The 22,225-nt window shown below is 54.4% G+C and overlaps 9 protein-coding genes across 9 annotated transcripts; 6 read left to right on the top strand and 3 right to left on the bottom strand.

The window, feature by feature from the left end:
- Positions 1-572: 572 nt before the first annotated feature.
- Positions 573-1,634, bottom strand: BU26DRAFT_436923 (ribonuclease HI large subunit; the record flags this gene model as incomplete). Its single annotated transcript, XM_033824200.1, has 2 exons — positions 573-1,396; positions 1,445-1,634. 2 exons carry the CDS (start codon positions 1,632-1,634, stop codon positions 573-575), a joined length of 1,014 nt encoding a protein of 337 aa, XP_033678200.1.
- Positions 1,635-2,266: 632 nt separating this feature from the next.
- On the top strand, positions 2,267-4,360 carry BU26DRAFT_534199 (uncharacterized protein; the record flags this gene model as incomplete). The annotated part of the gene is made up of 4 exons (XM_033831206.1): positions 2,267-2,287; positions 2,340-2,649; positions 2,696-3,250; positions 3,300-4,360. 4 exons carry the CDS (start codon positions 2,267-2,269, stop codon positions 4,358-4,360), a joined length of 1,947 nt encoding a protein of 648 aa, XP_033678199.1.
- A 420-nt stretch (positions 4,361-4,780) lies between these two features.
- On the top strand, positions 4,781-6,081 carry BU26DRAFT_523546 (uncharacterized protein). Its single transcript, XM_033830072.1, has 2 exons — positions 4,781-5,049; positions 5,131-6,081. Exons 1-2 carry the CDS (start codon positions 4,870-4,872, stop codon positions 5,974-5,976), a joined length of 1,026 nt encoding a protein of 341 aa, XP_033678198.1. The 5' UTR covers positions 4,781-4,869; the 3' UTR covers positions 5,977-6,081.
- A 2,029-nt stretch (positions 6,082-8,110) lies between these two features.
- BU26DRAFT_437133 (uncharacterized protein) lies at positions 8,111-9,625 on the top strand (the record flags this gene model as incomplete). Its single annotated transcript, XM_033824218.1, has 3 exons — positions 8,111-9,021; positions 9,077-9,357; positions 9,384-9,625. 3 exons carry the CDS (start codon positions 8,111-8,113, stop codon positions 9,623-9,625), a joined length of 1,434 nt encoding a protein of 477 aa, XP_033678197.1.
- A 1,077-nt stretch (positions 9,626-10,702) lies between these two features.
- BU26DRAFT_437290 (uncharacterized protein) lies at positions 10,703-11,509 on the top strand (the record flags this gene model as incomplete). Its single annotated transcript, XM_033824226.1, has 1 exon — positions 10,703-11,509. A coding segment is annotated over one exon (807 nt), but the record flags the coding sequence as incomplete, so codon positions are not given.
- A 249-nt stretch (positions 11,510-11,758) lies between these two features.
- Positions 11,759-14,824, top strand: BU26DRAFT_492985 (uncharacterized protein; the record flags this gene model as incomplete). The annotated part of the gene is made up of 2 exons (XM_033826137.1): positions 11,759-13,753; positions 13,805-14,824. 2 exons carry the CDS (start codon positions 11,759-11,761, stop codon positions 14,822-14,824), a joined length of 3,015 nt encoding a protein of 1,004 aa, XP_033678195.1.
- Positions 14,821-16,050, bottom strand: BU26DRAFT_523545 (uncharacterized protein). The gene has a single exon (XM_033830071.1). It carries the CDS (start codon positions 15,965-15,967, stop codon positions 15,248-15,250), a length of 720 nt encoding a protein of 239 aa, XP_033678194.1. The 5' UTR covers positions 15,968-16,050; the 3' UTR covers positions 14,821-15,247.
- A 768-nt stretch (positions 16,051-16,818) lies between these two features.
- BU26DRAFT_436890 (4-hydroxyphenylpyruvate dioxygenase) lies at positions 16,819-18,088 on the top strand (the record flags this gene model as incomplete). Its single annotated transcript, XM_033824197.1, has 2 exons — positions 16,819-17,167; positions 17,220-18,088. The coding sequence occupies 2 exons, from the start codon at positions 16,819-16,821 to the stop codon at positions 18,086-18,088; spliced, it is 1,218 nt and encodes a 405-aa protein (XP_033678193.1).
- Positions 18,089-18,255: 167 nt separating this feature from the next.
- BU26DRAFT_465668 (C6 transcription factor-like protein) lies at positions 18,256-20,963 on the bottom strand. Its single transcript, XM_033825199.1, has 3 exons — positions 20,277-20,963; positions 19,093-20,166; positions 18,256-19,039 (listed from the first exon to the last, which is right to left on the bottom strand). The coding sequence occupies exons 1-3, from the start codon at positions 20,908-20,910 to the stop codon at positions 18,303-18,305; spliced, it is 2,445 nt and encodes an 814-aa protein (XP_033678192.1). The 5' UTR covers positions 20,911-20,963; the 3' UTR covers positions 18,256-18,302.
- Between the last annotated feature and the right edge of the window lie 1,262 nt (positions 20,964-22,225).

The raw sequence follows: 22,225 nt of genomic DNA, 5'->3' as shown, positions 1-22,225 counted from the left end.
AAGCCACCGGAGACCTGGGATTTGGACGCGTGCAAGTGCGAGGCGCAGGTGTTCGACTGTGCCGTAGTCAAAGTTCCAGTACGGACAATGTAGGATAACGACTAGTGGGCGAATCACCGAGTGGGTGAGGTCGGATACGCCCAACGCCAAAACGAAAAAGCAAAAAGCGAACGAATAGAATAATATACTGAAAGAGAGTGATGAGTGAGATGATGCAACCCTGTGCAACCGCAACAACAACCGAAGGAGCTGGCCTGATTTAAAGGAGTTGCCCGACAGACGTTATCGACTTCGAAGATGAAATCCGCCTCTCAGCGAAGCGAGATCTGGGGCTAGCGTTGGTGCGGCCACGGCGTCGGAGATGGTGACCGGCGACCAAGCTTTAGGCCCGGAATCCGTGGCTATGCACAACGCTCCTCCATCGTCAGACGTATTCTCCGAACATTGATGCAACCATCCAACCGGCCCCTTACAAGTCTTTTACAACTCCGGATATTTGCCCGTTGATTCTTTTGGGTAATAGGCGAGCAATGAGCAAGAGATAGTCGTCGTGGTGGCTTTATCCTGCATATTCAGAAGACTTCCATCTCTTCCGTGACACGTTTGCCAAACCAATCAACGAGCTCGTCGCCGCTGGCCTCGTTCTTGGAAGCGAAGAAATCTGACATGCGCATATTCCCATCGTCGTCGTCGCCGACCGGCCAGTCGACCTTGACATCGGCGGTTTTGCCTTCAAGCAATTCTTTCGCCGTTCCCCAGGAAAAGCGACACTCGTTGCCCCAGCCAAAAACGGGATCCATATTCTGCTTCAGCCACGTAGAAGTCCGGACATCAGAAGGATAACCCGATCCCCAGACAATATCTTCTTTGCTTCCTTCCGTATCGTCATCTTCGTTGGCCGCGGACGCTTGGTACGGTTCGTAACACACCTCGAGCGCTGCATCCCTGGAGACTTTGGCGCACACCGATGCAGCACTCACAACGGGATATAGACTGTCGGCCTTCTTGGCGACAGTTATTCGGACCGTAGGCCAGATCCTTTCGAGCTTCTTCTGGTAGACCTCTGGTCTGCCGATGGTATCGATGTATATCTCCTTGACATTGACACCTTTCGCCATGACGTCTTTGATAAGCGGAATTGTTGCATCCATCGCCTGAGCGTTGAGATTGTACTGCGCCGGTGCCAGCATATGCGCAGAGATATCTTGAGCAGAGAGGAGCCGCGTAGCCCAACCACATGCCTTGTGCAGGTCTGAGTCTGTCGTGCAGAGCTTGCGCATCAGGTCTGAGCGGACTTCGCGCGTCAGGACTTTTGAATCGTCGAAATGGTGCATTTCCGCGAGCAGCGATTGTTGCAGCTCGAGAGGCAGGTAGAAGAGCGCATAGACCATCGGACCTTGGTTCATCAGCGTGTGCGAGCAGACCAAAGCATTGCGCGGCATACCTAGCACCGGACCTCTGCCGGCTTCATCGACACCTAGCACGCACTCTGTCGACATGTCGTCCGAGATCTGCGACGGAATCGGAGAGAAATGGGAGTATGATTTCCCGGCGAGGATGTCGGACTTGTAGATGGAGGGCGCCATGAAGACGTCCGACGGCGGAGCCTCGTGCTCAATGTCCTGCGTGTCCATCTGGACGTCGTCTTGCGTATCGGCCATGGTGGAGACGGTGTGATTGAGCGTTGGTCTGTTGTGGGCGTAGAGCACCGCTGCAGTCCAGCCGAAAGACGCGTCGAAGGCGATTCGCGACGCGATTTCGGGCCGCCATTTACCCCGAAACATTCACGCCAGGGGGCTTGGCAACACGGGAACTCGCATACTGCGAGCCATGCTTTACCAGAAACTTGCCCTAACAAGCAATACCACCGCCGCACGTCCTTGCTGGCGCAGAACTGTGTCACCACACAGCTTTCGATGGCTCTCGGAACCTGCCCGATCCAGCATGTTCGCCAGCTGCTGTGTTGGCGCTTCCGTAGAAAGACGACGCGGCACCCGCAGAGGCTGATGGATCCCCTGATGAATGGCAGCTGAAGCCTGGTAGGATGGGTGCATTTCAGCGTACCTAGGTAAATGTTGTGGAGCCCATCTAGGGCGGAGGATGAGTGATTCAGACTCATTTCGCATCCCCCGCACTAGCCCTATGCGGCCTAGAGCGAACCCCGCTGAAGTCATCAACCTTGGAAGGTAGAGCTGCATAAAACCGAGCTCGAGGACGCCACGAACACGCAGCAAACCAACGCAATTCAAGCGCGATTTTAGCCATCATGTTCAAGAAGAAGCCCAATGTAAGCGCCCGTCATGCCGCAAGAGCATATATACGTGTTGACATTCAAAAAGATCAAACCCCTTAGCCCTCTCAAGAGCTCCGACCGCCGCCGCACCGCCGATCAGATCATTTCAGACTTTGGCCTTGGGGTTCCCGTCGACCAGCATGCGGATCCAGCGGATAAAGCAGCCTCCACGGCAGGTCTTACAGCTCTGAGAAAGTCGATACTCCCCGACAGCGCGCTTTCGGCCCGATTCACGACAACAGCTGGGCCGAACCTGAAGCAAGTGTCGGGGACGGTGTACATTGGTAGCCATGAGGGGACTGGGGACGAGCAGAGAATACTCTGGGTCAAGGTTGGGGAGAAGATGTATCCTACTGGTTAGGCATAACTTCTATTGGTATGGGACCTCGCTAACCGACACAGTGTACACGCTCTGGCATAACCCACGCATCGTCCCACTCCTCTACACGCCTTTAGTCGTCGTCGAGAAGCTACAAGGCGGCGCCGACCTCATGACCCCCGGACTCCAGAGAGGCCCTCCGTTTCCGAAGAAAGCTGTCAAGGGTGCTGTCGTAGGAATCGCGAGCCTGGAGGCACCTACAGTACCCATGGCAGTCGGCACATGCGAAATCGACGTGAGCTCACTGGAGAAGGTACAAGGGATGAAGGGACACGCAGTGCAGACATTCCACTGGGCGGGCGATGAGCTCTGGTCATGGAACTCTGCGGGGAAGCCTGGCACTGATCCGCCGGAATATATCGAGGGTTGGGACGACGAGAAGGACACAGAAGCAGAGCTTGCGTCGCAAACTGCAGCTATGGATTTGGAGGACGATCAGGACGGAGGCGGTGTATCCCTCAATGCTGACCCTACCGAACGATCGGAAGCGGAAAAGGCGCAAGGCGTCGATGGCGAAGACGCGTCGTCATTAAAGGACTCAGTCGAGGAGGTGGAGGACAAGGAGCTGTCACAGAAGGGTACGCTTCCTCTTCGACTCTGCACACAGAGCCCGCTAATCTTGAACAGAGATCGACGAGGCCTTCATGAACGCCTTCCTTTACGGCATTCGATACCACATGGACAACAACAAGGACCACCCAGCATTCGGCCTTGACCTCCCTCTGTCGCAGTCGAAGGTCATGTCCCTCCTCGTACAGCCATTCCTCCCCACTTACACGCCCGCCCGAACAGCCTCTCTTCAGATCAAGAAGACAAGTTGGAAGAACATCAAGAAGTTCATTAAATACCTGGACAAACAGCAGATCGTCAAATCTAAAGACCGCGACGGAAACGAGGTGGTAATCTGGGACATTGGCTTTGAGGACCGCCATGTGAAGTCATTCGTTCCATATCGGTTGCCGAAGAAGGATGTTCCAACGTCCTCGAACGTAAATGGAAAGCCAGCAGCATCACTTCCCGCCGAGTCTTCTATCGGACAGAAGCTCAAGCTCATCTCTCTGCTCCGGCCCAAGGAGAAGCTTGCTCCCATCCTCAATGCCTCGAAAGCTGATCCGCGCGGTCTTTATACGCCTGTAGAGCTTAAGCAGATTCTGGCAGCCTACATTGAAGCCGAGAATCTGGTGTCTCCAACGAATAAGCGTTTCGTCAACATCAACCCTCAGATCGCAGACGCGCTACTAGGAACGTCGGCGGCAGATAACGCAGCGCTAGCAGCGGGAACAATTGCTCGCGACGCACTCTCCGAGCGCATGGTTGCTGCCACGTCCCCTTTCCACTCCATTCTGCGCAATGATGCCGATATAGCTGACTCGAAACCAAAAGCCGGCGCACCTTCCAAGATCCAGATCGTCATGGAGACGCGCAGTGGCAACAAGACGGTGACAAAAGCTAGTGGGGTCGAGGCCTACTACATCGCGCCACAACCACTCGCCGACGAGCTGAGAAAAACGTGCGCTGGGAGTACCAGCGTCGACCGATTACAGGGCAGCAGTCCCAAGAACCCGGTCATGGAGGTAATGGTTCAAGGACCGCAGAAAGATGCTATAATCAAAGCGTTGGAGAAGCGGGGCGTGCACAGGAACTGGGTGGAGGTCACGGACAAAACAAAAGGAAAGAAGAAGGGGTAGAAAGGGATTACTGGTGGTGACCCTGTCTTAGCTAGTTAGGGGTACAGAAGGATGCTTTCTCTAAGGCACCGAGTGTATTCTTGAATATGGAAAAAACAACCAGGCCCTACAAGGCGTGGGGGTACGTTACGCCAACTTGGAAGCCTTCAGTCTTCAGTGTCCAAGAGCTCGTCCGACGCCGACTCGTCTAGCGGGTATGCACCCTACACGATTAGGCACAGGCAATGCAACTCCTCATGCCTCTCTACTAGTCCCACAAGTTCCCAATTAAGAAAACCTTGCGACCATGTTCTCCAATCAAAGAAGAGGCCGCAGCCCTAAGCCCTTTGCGTGCTCGGAACCCGGAGAAATCCCTCCCGAGCCTCGGCTCGCGATAAGGATAGCAGATGCAGCTGAACACCGCGTACTTCAGCCCAAGAAACTTAAATGCCGCCTAGTCGCTCATTTTGCCGTGTCATCCATACCGTCACTCTCTAATTTCTCGTCGTTGTTGTTCTGGAATGAGAAAGATGACCCGAGCTGCCAGCCTCGCGGTCGCTGCGGCTTCAATCGCTGCGCTGGCTAGCCGGCCGTCGTCCAGAGAGTTTCTGGCCAAATGGAGCGGTATTAGCGCGCCTGGAGGCGTGTGGAGGATGCTCGCAATTCTGCTGGCGTTGGTGAACTTGAAGAATTTGCCGTTTGTGTGGCATGTACGTCCTCCTGTTTCTTTTCCATCCCGCTGTCTAACCAGCCTTGAGCGAAGCATGCACACTGACACGGATGGGATATAGCTGCGCTTCTTCCGTGCCTTCACCTACCAACTGTACCTCCAGCCCACCCCAATCCCGCCACACGCACTCTTCCAACCCATAATCACATCGACGCGCACCCCGCTCCTAGAGACGGACTACAACCTGCACAAATCAAACAGCACATACTTCTCGGACATGGACATCTCCCGCACCCACCTCTTCACCGCGCTCATCCGCAACGCAATCCAGAAATCCTCGCGTCTATACGGGCACAAGAAGAACGAAGCCGGGGGCATCCAAGGCGTTGGCGCAACGTCCGGCACGCGCGGCAAGCACATGATTGCCCTCGGCGGCATAGCGTGTAATTTTAAACACGAGATCCTGCCGTATGCGAAGTTTGAAATGTGGACGAGATTGCTGTCTTGGGATCGCAAGTGGTTTTATCTGGTGACGCATTTAGTGAAGCCGGGGGTGGCGAGGCCGAAGGCGTTTAGTCTGCAGCCTTGGAGGAGGGTGAAGAGGGCGGAAGAGGTGGATAAGGAGAAGTTGAAGGGTGCGATTTATGCAACGGCGATCGCGAAGTATGTTATTAAGAGGGGGCGGATCACGGTGGCGCCGGAGCAGGCGCTGCTGGATGCGGAGATGGTGCCTGTGAAGCCCGAGGGGTGGGTGTATAAGGGTGGGGAGGCGGAGGCGGAGGCGGAGGCGGAGGCGGTGATGCCGGAGGAGATGGAAAAGGAGGAGTGGAGTTGGGATGTTATCGAACGGGAGAGGCTGAAGGGGTTGAAGTTCGCGGAGAATTTCGCAGCGCTAGACGGTTTACATGACGTTTTTGATGGTGGGAGGGACGGTGTGCTGGGGGAGTATGCGGATTTATTGTTTTAGTCGAGGCGGCGGTGGATATACCCTAGATGGTTGCATAGATTTGAAGTTCGATAGATGTTGTTGTACTACATCCATAGAAGATATCGGCGTACCCTTGTTTCATCATAATTACGAATTATCAATGTTGCGAATGGGGAATGGCATTCCTGCGCCTGTCACCTCGGCTGGGCCCCGTTCAGCTCTGCGATCTCTGGCCCCGCCTGCGTGTCGGGTGTCTCTTTCTCTTCTCATGCGTTTGTTGATCTTCTGGTCCGCCTACGAGACTCTAGAAGGAGTACGACCGCGCATTAATGAGGCCGGCTCCCTTCAGCGTGTAGAGGAGAGGCGAGTCGCGCCCTAGCATGAGCGATGCTTCGCTTATCCAGCGCTGGTTGAGGTCCGCATTCGGGATGACGAACGCGAAGTTGCGGATTGAGAGGTTGGAACGTATCTAGAGGGTATCCGCAATCCACTAGGTTTCCTTCCCGTCGCGCGATCCGTAATCCTCTGGCGTGGATTCGGGCAAAGATATCGCAGTGTCGTACAGTCCGCCGCGATAAGAGACACAAGCAGGTGTTGACCAACCCCGCGGACAAAAGCCGTTCTGGCCGTGGATGCGTGTCTCGTTATTGCCCCTGTCTTGTTGAGTTATTGCTGAGCCGAGAGGAGGGTATAGACTCACGCGCTTGCAGATAAGGAGTTGCTCTAGGGTGAAGTGGAATTGCCCATGCCTAGCGATACCCCTCGGATCTTTTCGCCATTGCTCAACAAGGCCATCTTCAATGGGTATAGATAAGGGCCTCGATAAGCGCACTGCAGTGACGGAGGCTGGTAGTATGGGGAGTAAGGGGGAACAGTGAGATGCACGACCGACAACCCCGGTCTTCAACAAGAGATGAACAGAAGGCTGATAGACACGACAAGGAGCTATAACTGCCTGTTCAAGTGCAGGGCATTGTAGGCACCTGTAGGTGCTCAGGAGGTGCGGGGTTCGCACTTGTCGGGAATGACTGTAATGGTGCATACTGCGGGAGGGCAAGCACTTTCAAAACACCGGGGGTGGTACAGTACGGTAGGAAATTTTGAAGCAGTACTGCATTTATGCAGGGACAGAGGATGTACCAAAGAGCCAGGTAGAATAGACAAGAGCCAGCGGTAAGTGACATCGCGATTTAACCTGCGCTCCTAGTGAACGTTACATCATCTCTAGCATGTCATATTCGGCCAGGATCCGCGCTAGTCAGCCAGACGGTACCTATCGAGGGGTAGGAGGCTAATCTGCTTAGTTTTCCGGAATCGCAGACGTGCTGTCGCAGTGTTTATGGACGGTGCTAGAACCAAAGGATGAGATGAATACCGTGGATCAGAGTATGAACAGGTGGGATCCACACTACGACCAAGCAATGTTGCCGGCAGTGACAGCTGAATAAAGCGCGTAATCTAGAAGGAAAGTGTAAGCTCGAGAGGATGATAGGGAGGTTTATCAGTGCTTCTCAGGAGTGGTCCTTTTCATACTCCAACCCCGCTCAACTTTGTTGGGACGATGCAACAATGCGGCGGGAAGTGGGATACGGGTCCGATCGAGGAAGGATAGGGCAAGTATTGAAGACGTGTAGAAATCGGGGTCCGGAAAAGAGCTACTCTGCCTTTGCGACGCGATGTCAGGAGTCGAGGGCCGGCTATGCTGTGGCGGTGAACTGGGGTGCGCGAGACGCCAACCCACATCAGGCTAGATTAAAATATGTCCGTGCGCTCTTCGCTCTCATCGACCGCAGCTGGGCCAGGCTACAATTGCCCACCCCAACACCGGTCACCACATCCGTGGGGCAGGCCGCTTGGCCACCAATTCACAGCCCGAAACCTGCCGATCTTCCGTTGCCCAAACCGCATGACTGTGAGGCCTTTGAACATTTCGTCCAACTTTAGCGCTCGATTCCCTTTCAGCCTTGTAACCGCATTCTGCTCCCTTCTATTCCATCCGTTCTTGAGCATGTTCTCGTACTCTCGTAGGATTTCACGCAGTCAGCGTCCTTAATTTGTTGAGGCAGCGCCTTTTTCACTCCGTGTCGGCCTCCTTTCGCCAATCTCGGCATCACCTTCGCGATCAGAACCGATGCGAGTCACTATGCGAGCAAACCCTCCTGGGCCAACTAATATGGCGACTGCTGGCACCACGGGCTCTGGCGACCCGGACATGGTGCTTATATCCGAACTTCTCGAAGAGATTTCGCGGAACCCTCCCGCCATCGCAGCACGAAAGCTATTACTGGAGCACTACGTTGCCGTAGGATGGCTCGATGCGGCCAGTGATAATCTAACGGAACTGAAGAAGTTGGCTCCAAGGGATCCAGAAGTTACGAATCTAGCCAACGTCCTGCAAAAGCCCTCAGAACCACCAGCACAACCCCCTGCCAACGGCACACCTGCAGGATCCTCAAATGCACAAAAGGCGGCACCAAAGCCTTCATCGAGAGCAATGAAGAAGTCTTCCCATCCTCCGCCTCAATTGGGCGGCAACCTGGATTCAGCCAGAAAGGACTTGACCGAGGGATATCAAGCGCTACGAGTGAAGGCCAAGTTTTTATTGACTGACCTTCTCCATCTGCAATCACTCCAAAGGAAGAATGGCCTACCACATCTGCAATCGAAGAACACGGCCAGGATCCAACTTATTGCTGAGGGCGGAACAGTGGGAAAGCCAGCCAGGGCGGGCCCGCCAGGTAGCGCTCGATCGGTCGCGCGTGCAATTGAAAACAATCGCAACAAAGCTACCGAGTTGGTCATTACAGATCTGGAAGACATGATGTACTGGGTGCGGGAGCCGCACGGGACGTCTTCGGGTGCAAGCAATGATAGCGTTCGAGACGCACTCGTCAAGCGCATGCACGCGGTGGAAGCTGCCTTGCCGGACGACTTGAAGATCCACTGCGAGCTCGGACTCATGCACGTCGTACATGAGAACCTGGAGAAAACATACGTCAATACCGAGACAATGCTGGGAGACAATGTCAAGGATATCCTAAGGGAAAACCTTTATGTCACTGAGGACAACTATGCGTGGGACATGTAAGTGAGAATATCTCCTCTGCACTGAAATCTGCTAATCATAGTCTCATTGTAGGGAAGAGCTTGCCCAAGCTATCACCGTAAATGGAGGCGTAATGCGCAATCCTCTGAGCAGGCAAATGTTCACCCCAAAGGACATCCGAGGGATTCTGGCGCACCATCACGGGAACAAATTAGCGGCTCTGCAGGTCGAACAACACGAGATGTCAAAAGGTGTCCGTCCAGAGACAATAACACACATGGAGAAGCTATCGAAGACGCTTCTAGAGGACCAGAGCAGCGACCAACTCGCCAGCCGCCACGCGATCGACGAGTTTCTGGCCTATATCGCAACTCGTGAGTTTGCAGCCGCCACGCTTCAGCGCCCGTACTAACCAATGCAGTTCCCGATCTGGAGCAAAAGGCAATTGATGGTCTCAGATGCCCCGCAAAGGACAGCCACACCGGTCAAGCGTATGACTTCTCAATTGGCGAGGCTGTGCGCGACGCCAAAGGCAACCGCGTCTGCTTCCACAAGACAGGCGATTTCATTAGACAGGCGGCGACCTACTTGCGGCAAAATCGTGGCGCACCACCCGATCCCGACAAGTGCACAGTAATGTAATGACCGCAACTTGCGAATGGTTCGAGGAGTGCTCGGCTCCCCCTCAGTCCGGTTGTTTCCGTATAGATAGATACCGCCAAAGCATGTTTCTGCATGTTTCTGCAACCCACCGGGCGCGAGACTAATGTCTCGTATTCGGCGCGCATTTCCGGTTGTGATTGGAACACGTTCTTTAGCATCGGTACAGAGGATGTTGCACAAGTGGGGCGCGACTTACATGCGTCGCTGTTTCAGGTGAAGAGTACCGGCAAAGGCGCAAAAAGAAGGGCACATTCTGTTCTTGGATGGATGCCTGAAAGTACGCACACTTGCGGCTGCTTTGACTGCGTCTAGTCGCCGAGATATCGCACCCGGACGATCGCACTAGAGACGTCGTACTTAACGCTAAGCCCCAAGGCAACCTTCCCCCTCCACGACTTGGCACAGCACATCCAGCGCCGTTTCCAACGAATTTCCCACCTTTGCAGCTTTTCTCGCTTTCCCGTCTTAGCGAAATAATAGCGTGCACGATCTTCGCTACCTAATTCACTTTGGTCGCCCGGTGAAGCCACAACGGGCTTTGCGCTTTTCAGCCTTGCACAGCCTCGAGGCTGCTTCTTCGCCAGTACGAGGAGCACGTTCACTTAGCATTCCATGTGTACGTGCCTTAGCATCTCCATTCTGCGTTTCATATTAGCCCTTGTAATGCATGGCTGGCGAGAAGGTCGAAACCCTTCTCCTCGCCATAGGTTGCTGCACGAAAAGTAGTTTGTCTTTCGTTGGCTCAACTGCGCATTTCTCGACCGAGGAGGCTACAGAGAGCTTTTCATCCTCGTCACAGTATTGAGTAGAGATTGAGGCTCTTATGTCGTTTGCGTAATTTGCTCGATCGTTCTCGATTTCCTTTGGTACGATAAGTCGCCTCAGCCTGGTCCAACGGCACGCGGCCCCATCAGCCAAGATTAGACATACCTCTCGATTGCATCTTCATACACCTCATTAATCCTGTGTGTATAGCCAGTAAGTCCCATCTCAACTTTCGATGAGTGTCTATGCACTAACGTGCGAAAGATGCCCCGACGCCTTTAGACAATCGATATGTCGTGGGTATCTGTTTTATCCGACCGTCCGACCGAAACTCAGCTCCCAAAATGGTCGAAGAAGACGCTCTTCTCCAAAAGAAAGCATAGCGATGAATGGCACCACAACATCGACTTCCTCGCTGGTGTCCTTCGACCGTCAGATTCGAAGTTCCCTTGGATCCTGATCAAGAAACATACGGACCACTACATCAAGAAGAAGGGAAAGATCAGTCAGGCAGAGATCGATGTGCGACTTGCGACATTGATCGAACGCCATGAGGCTAGGGATGTTGCTATTGCCGCATGTGCCCACGCGATCTCCCCAACTGGGCTGCGGGCGCTATTGAATGTCGAGCTGAACGTTGCACCGGCTACATACTATGGGCTCGAGATGTATCTGCAGTCTCTTATTGCAGCCAACTACTGCAGCCCAAAAGCAGTCACAGGCCTAGAAGTACAGTGGGCGCGTCAACTTCTTCCTTACGCGAAACATGGGGCAGGTGTAGCTGGTAGGTATCTAGAGGGGTTGTGTTCCGCGCTGAGAGCTATCGACACGCCGAATATGAACGTCCTGCCGGATTTTGCGATACTCGCCCGACGAGCATTCAAGAATTTCGCAACGCAGTTGGAGGGCTACAAGCTAAGATCGCAGTGGGTGTCAGCGCAGGCTGCGGTAGGATGGATGTCGGCGCTGGCACGAACTACGCCGGCTGTTACGCCTCCGGGACACCTTCTACCGGAACACGTACTGGATGCTCAATTCCCCATATGGCGTATATGGGTGGCGTGGAATCCGAACACAGGGCGGACAAAGTCATTGGCTGCAGCCGACAGCGCCAGGCGCGCCGTGATCCCAGATATGATGGCCTTGGAAGGACCGGACTTTATCAACGGGACGCATGCTACGCTACGAGATGGGCTGGTAGCACAGTACGGCGCTGAGAAAGCTATCGTTCGCTTTAGGGGTCTCGTCATCGAAGTACCGAACTGCACCAAAGAGGAATTGAAAATCATGCTGGACCGGACTGGTGCGCTTCTCGAGACAGCCTTAAAAGGAGATGATGGACCTTTCATGCTTTTTGTCGAGCTCACTGTCAAGCGACCCGTCACTCAAGAGTCGTTGCAGCTCCTCGAAGCACTTAATAAGATCCAGGACACGCCGAAATTTCACGTTCACAACGCCGTCCTCGAAATATGGCTCGCACAGCATGATATCGGAGGGAGACATATATCCGCTCTTCAACACTTGATATGCGGTCTAGATGATCCCCAAGGAGAGGAACTGCAGAAAGTTCTGCTACGGCCATGGCTAGTAGGGGGTATCGAGAAATGCCTCAAGGAATGTTACGCCGCAGTACGGACGCACATCGAGACAGGTCTCGCTTGGACACACTTAGCAATCGAGCTCCATTCACTCTGCGCAATCGTCAAAGGATCGAAGAAGTGCCTATCATTACTACCCTCCGATATCCGGAAACAGCTGGACGTCCTACCGACGGTTGAGTACCTTCGGACACTTGCCGCTATTTACACATCAGCGGGAGGCGAGAAGGTGATTGAAACAGACTCAGGTGCAAATAACTTGAAGAACTCGATTGAAGCATGGTGTATCGATCGTCTGATGGAACGAGGGACAATCAACCATGCTTCGGAGAAGACAGTCGAGACGATGGTACAAGTGTGGGACCAGGTCAACAACCCTGACCGACAAACTCTGGCAATACTCGTATCGAAATGCACAGGAACGGACTTCACTCTGCGGTGTCGCTGCCTGAGCCAGATCAGCACACTGTCTGGAGGCTTCGTCAACACCGTTCTTGCTATCCTGCAAGACTTCAAGAGCAGGCCGGAGATCAACTGCATAGGGTTCATAAAGCTCCTGGCGAACACTCAAGATGCTGAAGTGGTCCAGTGCTTCAAGCGCATCCTCTACCATATGATTGAGAGCCTCCAGCCCACGGCCATCATCGACTACTCGTTTCAGCATCTCAAAGCGTCGGAGTGGTCACAGCTTATGCTCCAATTGAGCGCTCTCTTCTCGGACGAGATCATGAACCCGAGTGCATCACCTCCGTTCATCCTTCAACCACACCTACATCTCTGGGTACAGCAGCTCTCGGCTTTCTTACCGGTCATCGCGAGATTAGAGGATATCCTGGGGCCTCATGCGATAGCCGTGAAAACTATCCTGAGAGGTGGCGAAGGGCTCTGGGTGGAGCACCTCGTTAAATTACTTGAGGCACTGACAAGTGCGAGCGGATATCCGGCGGAGAAGCTAATGCAGCAGATCGTCGGGAAGCTATCGAAGGAGGGAAATAACGCGTCTGAGGTTGCGGATTGCTTGAAAGCTCTATTGGGTACGACACCAGAAGGTCTAGCAGCCTGCGAGAGGATATACAACGCAAAGCACGGCTTGCTGAATATGCCAGGACTGGGCAGCCCCCCGCAGACCCCGGCACCAACTCCAGCTAGCCCCATGAAGCTCCCCAGGAAACCAGTCCCTAAGGCGGCACCCGCCCAACAGGAGGACATTCCAGTAGCAGTGATAGAAGTCATAATAGCTGGGTATCTGCAGGACGATGGTTTCTGCGGTAAAGCAGCCATAAGAGTGCTCGCCTTCTTACTCAATCTCGAGATCTATGAATGGGGCATTCCGAAGCACAAGCTGCGGCAAGCGACTGCATACTTTGCGGAGCAAGAAATGAAGTTGCTCGAGGAAGTCGATCGTCTACAAAGTTTACAGAAGGCCCTGAGGGCCCGTGATCCAAAAGGCACGGCGATCCTTTTAGCAGAGCTCGGAGTCGACGATATCAGCCCGTTAGATGATGAGATCGCGGGTCTACCGGTTGGAGTTATGGACGCGGTGGAGAAGCATGGGGATAATGAGGTGGGGATTAGCTTTCCTTTCACATCGTACACAGATCTGCAACGCGGTGCTATGGGCCTAGGCTCAGCGAAAACACTCCTCGTACGCCTCTTCTTGGATTATTTAACAGACATGCCACCTGCGTTCTGTATACATCTGGATGCCGATCCCGGAGAAACCCATAGTCAGCATACGCCGTGGGTATGTCTAGCGGCCTCCAAGTCTCCCGAACAAGTATTCTGCTCCGGAAAGTCCACATCGTTCACATGGCAGATGGGTCGGATCGTACACCGCTATTTGAAGGACAAAAAGGGCCCCGTCGGTATCGCAGATCTGCACGGGTTCGTGAAGCAGAGCATGGAAGATATGACCCATGGCTGTGTGGTTTGCGGACAGACGCACAACGCGCGGAACACCCAGTTGCGACGGTCGACGCCTTGCACTTCCAGCGGGTGCACAAGAATATGGAACAATGTACCGGTGGATATTCGCATACCCGAGCTTCGCACCGATACGTTTGCCGTCGACATGATTCTCACGACAGTCTACGCAGCTGCTATGTCCGGACGAACCGAACTCCTCCCCGGTTGCCCAATCTCCAACACAACGACGGTCACCGCAATCCTAAACGCTCTGCCAAACCTCAACACACTCCGCGTAGCCACAAATATCTCCGCTACCTTGCAAGCATGCCATCAACAAGCGGAGAAGCTGCTGGTATGGGCTTGTACGCATTTCCGGGGCTTCATAGCTACCGCATCCGGGATATGCAAGATCCCGGGAATGCCGGCTGGAACGCATCAATTTATTTTGGCGAACGCAAGTCCAAGGCTCGAGAGCGACTTTGCTGCGAAGCTGCCGAGATTCAATCCTCAGACGAAAGTCCTTTTCCATGGCACGTCGCTCGACCGGCTTCAATCGATCCTGGTCCAGGGCCTGAAAATATACTCTGGCACAGCTCTTCAAAGAACTGGGGCCGCCCATGGCAAGGGCATCTATATGGCTGAAGAGCCAGCAACCTCCTTCTCGTACTCGCCTGCGGCGGTGTCGTGGCGGAATAGTGGGCTGAACAACATGAGGCTTCTGCTTGGATGTGAGGTGGTGGGAAACGGGAGGAGCGTGAGCAGCGGCATCCATGTCATTACGGACGAGAAGACCGTAATGGTGCGCTACATTTTCTTGCTGACGAACAGCTCATATGCGCCGAATGCGAATCACATTACTCCGGCTATGGGTAGCGCGATGACTGCTTTGAGAAGTGGTACGGTGTAGTTGCGCGTAGGAGCGTTTGACACGAAGACGTCTGGTGTGTCAATGAGTACACATTTAGTGCCGGAGTCTAGGTCGTTGTGCTAGCCGAAGTCAGCAGTATAGCTTCTATAAGATTCATCCTTCTCTCCTACACCTCTATATTTGTCGACCCGCACCTTACTATCCATCTGATGTGCAATACGCTGATTCCACGGCCCCAATGCCACCCTCCTGGACTTGTCAAGACGTAGCCTGAAGTCCTCAACCCCCTATCCCGCCTCCAATCCTTCCCTATATCCTACCCTGAAGCCCATTAGCCTTCGTATTTCCTCCCCCATCCTAGCGCCTTGATACTACCACTCCCGTCATGCCATCACCCAGCCTGGAGTCCCTCAACCCCCAGTCCCACCTCCACTCTCCCTCTCCATCCTCCCCCAAAGCCCATCAGCCTCCATAATCCCCCCTCTCCTCCTTCAAAGCATTCCTCACAATAGCCCCACACATCTTCGCATACGGATTCGTCCTCACACTCATCTCCCTCGCCACTTCATCCCCATACCTTGCCGCCGCAGCGAAATCGCTCGAAGCCAGTTCCTCCAGCTCGCTATTCCCCTTCCCAATCAGCTGCACGCCCGTCTCCGCGGCTTTGAGATACAGATACGCGCGGTGCGCGTACGCTGTGCGCAGGATGCGCGCTTGGTAGGGGGAGACGGGGGAAGACGGCGATGCTGAGGGAAGAGAGATGTGGATTGCGCGAGAAAGATCGGTGAAGAGTGCTGAGATTTGCTCTTCGGGTGCGGAGAATAGGGTCTGGTTCTTTGGTAATGCGGACTCGAGGTGAAGACGGCGCAACATTGCGCGGTTTAGGTGGGGGCTGGGGTAGTTTGGGTGCTTTTCTATGATGGCATCTTCTTGTCTGATGGCATCTTCGATGCGGGATGGGGAGGATGATGAGGAGATTTCTCGCACGATGTCGTTTTGTTGCGTTTCGAGGATGGAGAGTTGCGATGAGGGGATGTTTGGGTGTGGTGGGAGGGAGGCGTCGATCATAGAGGCGGATTTCGAGGCTGCGACTGAGGAGGGGAGTGTTTCGGGGTCGAAGAGGGCGTTTAGAATGCGTGCGTCGTTTGTGGAGAGGGTGGTGTTGGGGGAGTGGATCGCCATCCTTACCGCTTTTCGATTTCTACTTGGTTTTGAAGAGGGGTAGGGATGAGGTTGGAGAATTGTCGCTTTAAATCAGATGGTTTTTTAATTGATATTCAAGAAAATGATCACTAGAATAGTCGATTATTCACGGTCGTCCCGTGTTCCCGTGACTTCGGCTTTGCGGCTCGCGGCGGATGTTGTGGTTCCTTGTATTGAAGAAGCGCTAGGACCGAAACAGTAAGGAGGTTTCCTAAAGAGGCGAGGTTGACGCCAGCTTCCTGTGAACGTCTTGCAGTTAGCAGGACGTTTGCACCTTGAATTGTTGGCTTGGGGGAAGGGATAGCTGTTCTCTACAGCATGGCAGACACGCAGTGCCGATGTCCAGCTTTGCCACCACAATATTTCCACGCTCTCCTACAACAGCCGAACAGCTGTCGGAGTAAATCACCAGCTTTCCACACAACGCCAGCCAGCGACAGCGGATGACGCTTCCTAATACACGTGGGTACGTGTCGCGCGGGAGCGCTCTGGCCTTTCCGCCTGTTCCACAGCTCATTCGCGGCCGTTCGGTCTTGCGACTCTTGCCGGATACGCGCGGAGACAAAGAGCAGCGGCCTATTCAGGAACACCGCTCGGCACAACTCGCAGGTAAGCGAAATGATGCAGATCGGACCATTAGCCAGAGAAGGTGCTGACCTCAATAGAACTGCGGCTCGGCTTTGTGGGGAAAGAGATGGAGATAAAACGGAGTGAACCCGACGACCAAACATTCACTATTCCCAATATCCGCTGCCTTTGCCTGCCCCTACATATAGGAGCATACCATTATACAACTATCCGGATCGGTTTCTCTCCACATTGCAACTGTAATGGCGCCCTCAAGAATTTCACCACCAAGCTCTCCGGGGCCTTCGGAATCATCTTCAACAGACATCTCAGCGTATCGTGGCTACCATCATGTGCACTGGTATGTTGGGAACGCTAAACAAGCCGCTTCCTTCTACGTCTCCCGCATGGGCTTTGAACGCGTTGCATATCGGGGACTAGAAACTGGATCTCGCGCTATCGCCTCCCACGTGGTGCGGAACGGCAATGTCACTTTCGTGCTCACGTCTCCTCTGCGGTGCTTGGAGCAGAGTACCAAGTTCAGCGAGGAAGAAGAGAGATTGCTGAGGGAGATCCACGAGCACCAAGAGAGGCACGGGGATGCCGTTAAAGGTCAGCAATGGCTCACTGTCTATCCGTAAACCACGACACTAACCCACACCAGACGTCGCCTTCGAAGTCGACAACCTAGACGCCATATACTCCTCTGCTGTCGCCGCGGGCGCTGAATCAGTCACTGCACCGCACTCAATCTCCGACTCCCATGGCACCGTCCGCCTCGCCACCATAAAAACCTACGGCGACACAACCCACACGCTCATCGAAAAAACCTCCTACACTGGCGTCTTCCTGCCCACCTACGCGCCGCTACCGGCCTCCACCGACCCGCTCAGGAAGCTGCTTCCGCCCGTGCTCCTCTCCAACATCGACCACTGCGTCGGCAACCAAGACTGGGACGAGATGGAAAACATCTGCGCCTACTACGAGAACGTGCTGGGCTTCCACCGCTTCTGGTCCGTCGACGACAAGGACATCTGCACCGAGTACTCCGCGCTGAAAAGCATCGTGATGAGCAGCCCCAACGATGTGGTCAAGATGCCCATCAACGAGCCCGCGCGCGGGAAAAAGCAGTCCCAGATCGAGGAATACGTCGATTTCTACGGCGGCCCCGGCGTGCAGCACATCGCGCTGCGCACCGACAACATCGTGCGCGACATCACGAATCTGAAGGCGCGCGGCGTCGAGTTCATCAAGGTGCCCGAGACGTACTACGAGGCGATGAGGCTGCGGCTGAAGAAGGCGGGGATGGTGCTCAATGAGGACTTTGAGGTGCTGAAGGGCTTGGATATTTTGATTGATTTTGACGAGGGCGGGTACTTGCTGCAGCTTTTTACGAAGCATTTGATGGATCGGCCAACGGTGTTTGTGGAGATTATTCAGCGCGAGAATTTTGATGGCTTTGGGGCGGGGAATTTCAAGAGCTTATTTGAGGCGATTGAGAGGGAGCAGGCGTTGAGGGGGAATCTAGTTTGAATAGGTTGGCGGAGGATGGGGAGGGCCTGATGGGCCTTAGCATTTGTAGCTTCGGCCATTTTGCGTGGGGATTGGGACGTGACGGACTTCAAAGCGTATGCGGATTTTCGGGATTTCGTAGTGATCATAAAACAGTAGCGGCATCGTCATCTCGTTGAGAGAACATTAGAATAAAAATGATTTTAATTGGCAACTCATCATCACTGTGACAGCATTACATGGGCAGATTCCATATGAAGTCCAACGTCCCATCATCAAAGCCCTGAAAGCTCTGCCCCGAATCAAGCCCAAAAGGCGCCATAGACGCATCAAACGGGAGTGCCAACCAGTCGTCATCCGGCATCAACCCATTCACATCCTCCGCAAGTGCTGCTATGCCTGAGCTCCCTGCGTTGTGGTTGTGCAAGAAGTCCATCCCCGAAGTTACGCCTTTCTCCATGGACACACCGCGGGAGGGCAGTCGAGGCGGCCTTGAGGATACGACGAAGCTCTCGCGCAGCCGAGCAACATGCAGGTCGAGCAGGGTGGCGTAGCGCGATGCGAGGTGCATGTCGTCCAGCGTGCTGGAGCGCATGGCGGCGATGGCCTTATCCAGAATGTCGAGGGAGGATTGCAGCTTCTGGTTGCGAGAGCCTAGACTGAGGCCTTTGATGAGGTAGATGGACGATGTAGTGATGCGGAGAAATATCCGGACAGGCGAGTAGCGCAGTGCTCCTGACTCTGAAAGCTGAACAACCTTCTGTAGAATCTGGCAGCTTCCGTCGACGACTTCCTGGATGAAGTCGTAGTCCCTCGGCTCTAGATTGAGCGGCAAGATCTCCTCCTGGGGTCCGTCCGGGTCGGTCTCTGCGAGAGTGCGCTCCACTACGGCTTGCATGCCGAGGGAATTGGTGTAGATCCTTACGTACTGATATTCGATGGAGAGCATGTCATGTAGACCGACCTTGAGTTCTGCGAAGTAATCAATGCCATTGCATCATGGGCTAGCGTGGAGGCAAACTTACTGCATGGGTCCAGGTATTTCTTCCTCCACGTCGTCAGTAGAGGCTGAAAGTGCTCCAGCAGCCCGATATAGCGTCCGGTACGTAGTAAACTGCGCGTAGTGGCTGCGGAAGGATAAACCGTATCCGAAACAGACCTTGCGAGCTTCGTGAGCTCCACCCAGGCGCTCATGAACGACTGCCACTGCTCCACCGCTCCAGTCGTAGAATCCACAGGCATCTTCTCCATCAAAGCATGGTTTAGGCTCTGTGGAATCATCGACGTACACCCTAAACGCCACGACAGCTGCTCAATGAAAACATACAACAGCTTCCGTACGCGTATTCGCCGCAGAACGAGAAACTCGCTGGAGAACTTGGGGTATGATATCTGGTCCTTTTCAATACTGCCGTTGTCCTCGAATAAGCCAAGCTCCTGTGCGAGCGATAGGGCACACCCCATGAGCATCCAGGACATCCGATCGGAGCGTTTCGCAGGTTCGATGACGTCCTCCAGCCAGCGGCTCGATGTTGTGTCTCCTTCGAGGAGCTTTATGCCTTGTGCTGTAGTATTGTTGGCCCCGACCATCAACTCGCAATCCCATCCATCGCTGGCGGTGGGAAAGTGAAGAGCACGAGGGTGCCATTCGGAGAGCAACAGGAGTGCTTCAATCGATCCAATGGTCCGTGATTGCGCCTTTGATGGTTTTACTTGCCCGAGCATGATCTTCATGATGAATCTCTGGCATTGCTCCCACAGCCGGTCATGGACAAAGTAGCCCCTCGATGCTCCGCCGATCCCGGGTAGGATGTTGTACCGTGAGGATACCATCAGTATCGTAACGCACAAGAATGGATCTAAAGCTATCAAAGACCAATGGTTCTCGTGGTTGGCGTAGATTTCAGATAGAATGGGCGACAGCGGAGAGCAATTCTTGAAGAACAGGTCGACATAGGTAACTGCTTCGTGCGCCGAGAACCAGCCCATTTGCACGTATCGACAGGTCGTCCAGACTTTGAGAGTCTCGGGGGAAGGTTGGGACATTTGCACAGGTTGCGCCCTGAAGATGAACGGGGACGAAGGTATGCCATCGCGTCCTAATGTCCAGACTGTCAGTAACAGCGAACAGGTAGGTACATCTTACGGAGAACTTGATCACATATAGTAAATGCATCACGCTTGAGATTGCTGATAGGAAAGTACCCACCTAACTCGTACCCTGACGGGGCTGACCTGGGTGTCTCGTATGGCTGAGAACCGTTTTGGTCCTGATTCTCAATTGCATCGCGATGGTTCGCGGCCTCGAACAGCAAGTTCAGAGCATCGGTGCCACTAGAGACGACGGTCCTCATTACTGAATGTGCGAGATCTGGCTGGGATGTAGACCCGCGACGCAGCGTAGCCGGGGGCGAGAAGATATCAGACCGGCGGCCATGAGGCGTATCAGCGTGGGTCAGGCCAGAGATAGACGGGGTCCTCTGGACAGGCGATTGTTGGCTTGTCGAGATTGAACTTGCCTTAGCATCACCTGTCACTGACGTATCGTTGCTGGCGACCGCCTCTTCACCCTGCGTTCGAGCCTCGCCGGGCTTCCGTCTCTTCACCCATGATCTCTCCGATCTAAACACACATTCTCTCATCTCTCTCTTGCACCTCTGACATGGCGGCTTCAGCTCGCCCCCAGGCGCCGGGTCAAGGATGCATTTTGCTTTTCTCTGCCGGCAATTGATACAGGCCTTGTAGGCGCGCTTGAAGTCGTCCGGGTGGGTCCGCTTCCTGGGAGCGGCGGCAGAATCCAGGGGTGGTTCGACCTGTGCTGGGTCGGTATCTGGGGGCGACATGATGCGACAGATGGTGGATATCGCAGGAAGCGGGGTGATGGGCAACAAAAGAGGAGTGCGCTTTGAAGCGGGCACTAGCGTCAAAATCCTGCACCTGGAGCCGCGAATTGCCGGCTGACTCAGCGCACGTGCTCCCATGAGCCACTCTCCAGCCACGCTCCAGCCACGCTCCAGCCACGCGGTCGCCGTTGCCAAGCTGCTTGCTCTTGGGCATCTGGAGTGTGCAAAATGCCTCCCTCCCTTCGAAATCGATGCGATTCCACCACCACGCACATAGCAGGAGAGGACAGGCCGATCGACCCTCAGCGACTTACCAACACGTGCAAGAAGTCTCCCAGAGATGATTGCATCCTTACGAGACTTCAGACGTCGCTCACGAATTGCTTCCCCGTCCTCACTCCTCCGGCGCAAATGTGCCTGCACCGACAAACACCCCTTCTCTCGTGCGAACCTTCCCCGCAGCTTCTAGCTCGTTTCCTCCACGCCCAACTACCGAAAAATGTTTATCGCCTTGTGATCATAAACAGGGCGCGGAAACGTTTGCATCCGTATGCAGCTTAAATGGTGTTCGCTGCGAGTGCGGACGCAAGTGCGGAGCGGAATCCACCCCGCGCGCGCGCAGAATTCACCATCGAATAACGAACTTGATCTGGACATGATCTCGCGGCTCTTTTGGCATCCGAGAGGAAGAGCGGTGAGGGCAGGACGGGGGAGCCTTGATTGAGTTGATGCTGAGTTTGTCAAGTCGGAGAGCGAGCGGGCAGAGGAGCTGCTGGAGTCGTTGAGCGAGGACGGGGATCGTCCAAACCTCCTCTTTTCAGCGCCAAGCCACGACTTTTCCCGCACGAATCATATCCCTCCTTGGCACAACTCCTCAAAAGCGTTAGCCATCTACGCTTCCGCAGCCTCAAACACCGCTCGTCGGATCCACATTCGCCTCGCTCCTTCCCCGTTTCACAAGTCGCGGCTCCCATAAGGCTGGGAACCTGATACACGGCACTCAGACTTAGCTTCCCAAGCTCCATAATACCCACCTCTGGATTGGAGCCCTCTCTGAAGCACACGCAAGACCATGCGCAAGCATCGAGAACTCCCCGGTCGTTCGTAGTTGACGAAACAGGTCGCCCTTCCCCCCCCCCTTCCGCCAAGCCTGCCTTAAAACGTCAAGCCACCGGCCGAAACCAGACACGCACGACTCGAATGGGGCATCTATGGCTTGGCCCACAAGCTCCCAGTGCGACAGTTGGAAGGATAAACAAATCCTCACACGCCTTGCTCCAGCCAAGCTCTCACAGCATTGCCCACCACTCTTTCT

This window comes from Trematosphaeria pertusa (assembly GCF_010094035.1).
Source record: "Trematosphaeria pertusa strain CBS 122368 unplaced genomic scaffold BU26scaffold_17, whole genome shotgun sequence".
NCBI lineage: Eukaryota > Fungi > Ascomycota > Dothideomycetes > Pleosporales > Trematosphaeriaceae > Trematosphaeria > Trematosphaeria pertusa.
This window is presented reverse-complemented; position numbering and strand designations above follow the sequence as displayed.

Excerpts from the sequence above, each read along its gene's own strand:
- BU26DRAFT_523546 (XM_033830072.1), top strand. The coding sequence starts at position 4,870 with ATGACCCGAGCTGCCAGCCTCGCGGTCGCTGCGGCTTCAATCGCTGCG. Across the intron at positions 5,050-5,130 it reads ATTTGCCGTTTGTGTGGCAT|CTGCGCTTCTTCCGTGCCTT; the intron begins GTACGTCCTCCT and ends GATGGGATATAG.
- BU26DRAFT_523545 (XM_033830071.1), bottom strand. The coding sequence starts at position 15,967 with ATGGCGATCCACTCCCCCAACACCACCCTCTCCACAAACGACGCACGC.
- BU26DRAFT_465668 (XM_033825199.1), bottom strand. The coding sequence starts at position 20,910 with ATGTCGCCCCCAGATACCGACCCAGCACAGGTCGAACCACCCCTGGAT. Across the intron at positions 20,167-20,276 it reads CCCGTCAGGGTACGAGTTAG|GACGCGATGGCATACCTTCG; the intron begins GTGGGTACTTTC and ends TCTGGACATTAG. Across the intron at positions 19,040-19,092 it reads GAAATACCTGGACCCATGCA|AACTCAAGGTCGGTCTACAT; the intron begins GTAAGTTTGCCT and ends ATTACTTCGCAG.